This window comes from Opisthorchis viverrini, assembly GCF_000715545.1.
Source record: "Opisthorchis viverrini unplaced genomic scaffold scaffold6033, whole genome shotgun sequence".
Lineage (NCBI taxonomy): Eukaryota > Metazoa > Platyhelminthes > Trematoda > Opisthorchiida > Opisthorchiidae > Opisthorchis > Opisthorchis viverrini.
Genome location: NW_008753259.1, coordinates 1 through 3,676, shown reverse-complemented (window position 1 = coordinate 3,676; position 3,676 = coordinate 1). Strand labels below are relative to the sequence as shown.

The 3,676-nt window shown below is 47.7% G+C and overlaps 1 protein-coding gene across 1 annotated transcript; it reads left to right on the top strand.

The window, feature by feature from the left end:
* Positions 1-10: 10 nt before the first annotated feature.
* Positions 11-3,353, top strand: T265_15855 (hypothetical protein; the record flags this gene model as incomplete). Its single annotated transcript, XM_009179250.1, is given in 2 exon segments — positions 11-71; positions 76-3,353. Coding segments are annotated over 2 exon segments (3,339 nt in total).
* Positions 3,354-3,676: the final 323 nt, after the last annotated feature.

Below are 3,676 nucleotides of genomic sequence, written 5' to 3'. Positions count from 1 at the left end.
TGAAGTTCACATGGCAGTACGGATGTTCGCCAGGCGTTCGGTTGGTTCCACTGTTAACCCTCATTCTTCGGGTAGTTCGCCCGGGCGAGGAGGTACGCCATTTTGTGAATATTCCCAAAGTTAATGGGACCGAGGTCAAATGTGAAAAGTACGTGGACGAAATTGCTTCCTACATTCCAGCTCCCCGCTTGGTTCTCCACCCAGACATGCAATATGTCCACATTGAAAGGACCAGACTAGATGATACAGGCTGGTACAGATGTGTCGAGACCAAGAGTGGGGAGTTTGTGCTCCCACGTGGCGAAATCCAAGTGTTACTCGAGGATTACCACATTAACATGTCTTTCGCCTATAACGATACAGCCAACACTACATTACTGAACGTAGAAGCTCAGCCTTACAGATCCGCGGGAGTGGTCTTCACAGGAAGCCTACCATTCGTCTATTGTACTTACCAGCGGAAATTCCAAGGCCACATGGTTTTTGGACTTGTGGATTTGACGACCAAAACGAATTGCACAATGTGTGCCTTCGTGAGAGATTACGACAGGCACGAGTATGGTCAGACCAAATACGAGAGGGTCTATAGTATAGGACCGTACAAACACACTCCACCCGTTGTAGAAATCAGCATGGGATGTGCGAGCACATTTACCTCATACCGGAACTATCGCGACTACAGGGGGATCCACACTCGTTCGGATTATATTTCCACTCCGGATCGACGTCAATCCATGGCTTACCATCGAATGTTCTATTCAAAGGATGGTAAGCCTTACATTTTGTTCGATACAATTCAAACCAGTAGGACCCAGATCACCAATAGACTTAAACAATCGACCGCGGCTAGCTTGAATCTCGTCTCTGTTCTCCTATTACCGGTCAGTGAAGAGCCAGTGGTGGGTGTGTTGACGGGCAGTTTTCTAGCCTATCACACTCTACCTCTCGGATGGGGCTCAGTTTGGACAATCTACCTGAAATCCGAGGGCGAATATGCATACCGAGACTGTGAAGTGGCGGTGATCAAAGTGACCGACACACACCCGGTCAGTTGGGTGTACGAAACAGTCTATAATGTTGTGTGGAACTATACATTCATATGCGTGTTGAGCCAAGTCACGGAGCTAATTGTCTTAAACTCGTTCAACGTGTATCGATCGGAAGTGGACATGAAGGAATACGAGAGGAAGTTTCGTGACGAAGTAAGAGCCATACTGACAACGTTTGATCCATCGGACAGAAAATCCTACGATCCAAGCACGCTTTCCGAATCGAATGAATTTCACGAGTCCCACCGAATTGTACGAATCAAGTCCGACCCGACGTTTGTTCAGAATAACACCCAACCGCCGATTATCTACGACAAACTCATTCGGTCTAGTCAACCGGTTATTTTTGAAAATCTTTTCGAATCCGGAATGGAGTTCTCCAACGCAGCCAGTTTCCACAAGTCAGGATCCACAAAGATTCTGGATGAACTTGTTGCCAACATCACGGTTGTACAGTATTTGGGAAAGCCGAGGGGTTGGCCTTTGATGTGGATTTTCTATGAAAACAAAGGTATGCAAAAAAAGGACTGCATTCAATTGAACCACACGGACCTAAAGCCGTTTCAAGTGCCCAAGGAGGCTCGTGATGCGAACTACTTCTTGGAAGTTGGTGTTGGCTTTGCCGAGGTGACGTTCTCTTGCACTCTGCAAGCTGACGCTGTGGCCTTGGTCCTACTCACATTTTACAGTAAGCCAGGAATGGAGGACATGACAACGAAAGCAATGGAAGCATCGTTCAAAATCCACCTGACCAATTGGATGAAAAATCCAACCGATACAAGTCCGACTCTAGTGCTTAGTCATACACTGGCAGCCACGTTCACCTATCGTATTCAACGACTCAATCTTGCCTGGCGTGGTTCTGTTTTGGAAGGTGAACAGTGGCGTATGCTAGTCTCGGATCCCATACTAAGACAAACACGGGAACCGAATTGCTCTGAACTTGTATTCAAAATTTTCCACAGAAAGAATTTGGACGATAAGGCAGAAGTAAGGTCTAGAACTGGCAAGCAACTGGTCTATCTAGAGTCCGAAGGCCGGGCGTCCTTGGGTCAGTCAGGCTGGTATAGTAGTTCTTACGTAAGGTGTGGTGAACCCAACACGGTGGTCGAGCTTATGGCGCCTCGTCGCCTCAACGTGTTCCCACATCCCGCCTCGTATGCCATCTATTTTAGCCCCGAACGAGTCCCCATCACAGATATACTGGCAAAGAGTCGTAAGGAAGCGGACATCGCCCACTTTAGCTTATTCCGAGGGGAATCTGGTTACATCTACTGTGTACACAATCGGACCTCGGAGCCAGACATGGTTTCCGTGGCTGCGGTTGTCATCTCATACAGTATGTCTGTAACACGTACGTTTCTGTGTCAAACGAATACGACCACGAAGGATGCGAGTGGGACCAAACTGTTTGTCTACGTGTGTGTATTTACAACGAAATCTTTGGTGGGACGGGAGTTCGGTCATTTGGAAGCCACGTGTGTGTTCAAAATCAGACCGGACATCCTGGACAAAAAGGATATACGACTTCGGGAACAGCAAACACCGTACACACGTTCGCTGATGATCAACTTCGAGGTTCGAGTGGCTCCGTGGATTTTTGCCGAACTCATACTGTCCGAAAATGCCGATCTGGCGGCTGCTTTCCAAATGGTCAGGTCTAATCCGATAAATCTGAAACAATATGAGGAATACTCAGTACTGAGCTTACCTGCCAATAAGACTGTTCAATGGAGTGTCCCCATATGTAGAGGATCACCATCCGGGACCGCGGAAGCCTACTTATATCTGAAAGACCAAGAAACAGGCAAGTTAGTGACTGAACCTTGTAAGTTGGTCAGTTCGATCGAGATGAGGACTCAAGCGTTGCCTGGACTGATACTGCAACAGTATACGAATGCGGAACTGGAAATGACGCACGTTCAGAACTTCACATTCGCGTGCACCGTGAAACCGGAACATCGTGTATTGGGACTGATTGCGTACAAAGACCCACAATTAAAGCCCACCATTGATGGGAACATTGGGGTGAAAGTTGCACACTGGCTCGCCGGGTCTGCGGAAGACCAGGCTGCACTTGACCCGTTGCTGGTGCACTATAAGCTAGTCCGGTTGATGTACGAAGGCGAACTCGAAGAGGAAGACGAAGATAAATGGGAGAACGAGCCACTAGAACCATTCCCGGAGTCAACTCTTCCTGATAAAATAAAGCACACGATTAAATGTTTCTACCAGGCCACTGCGGACGATAAACCGGAAGAGCTGGACACTTCCTCGCCATCCTCTTCGTGGCGGATAGTTTGATCTCGTTGGGACTACGGGAAGGAATGGAAGAATCTGTTTTGTCTGCACTGTTCTCACAAGATTGTTGTGTTTTGCAGAGTTATGTGCATCTTGTTGACGTTACTGTTCTCATCGGTTCCTAACAATACATCCAATGTTTCCGACCGAATGCTCCACTGGTCGCGTACACTATCTCGGGTGTAAGAAATTCCAGGTTCCGGTGGTCCTAACCGAACCCAAAATGTGCACAACAAACGCTGAATAAAATTACCCTGTCAGCGGCAATTAAGTCCGATGCATATCGCGTCGGTTCGTCGAGAGTTACGCGAAAGATAGATAGATAG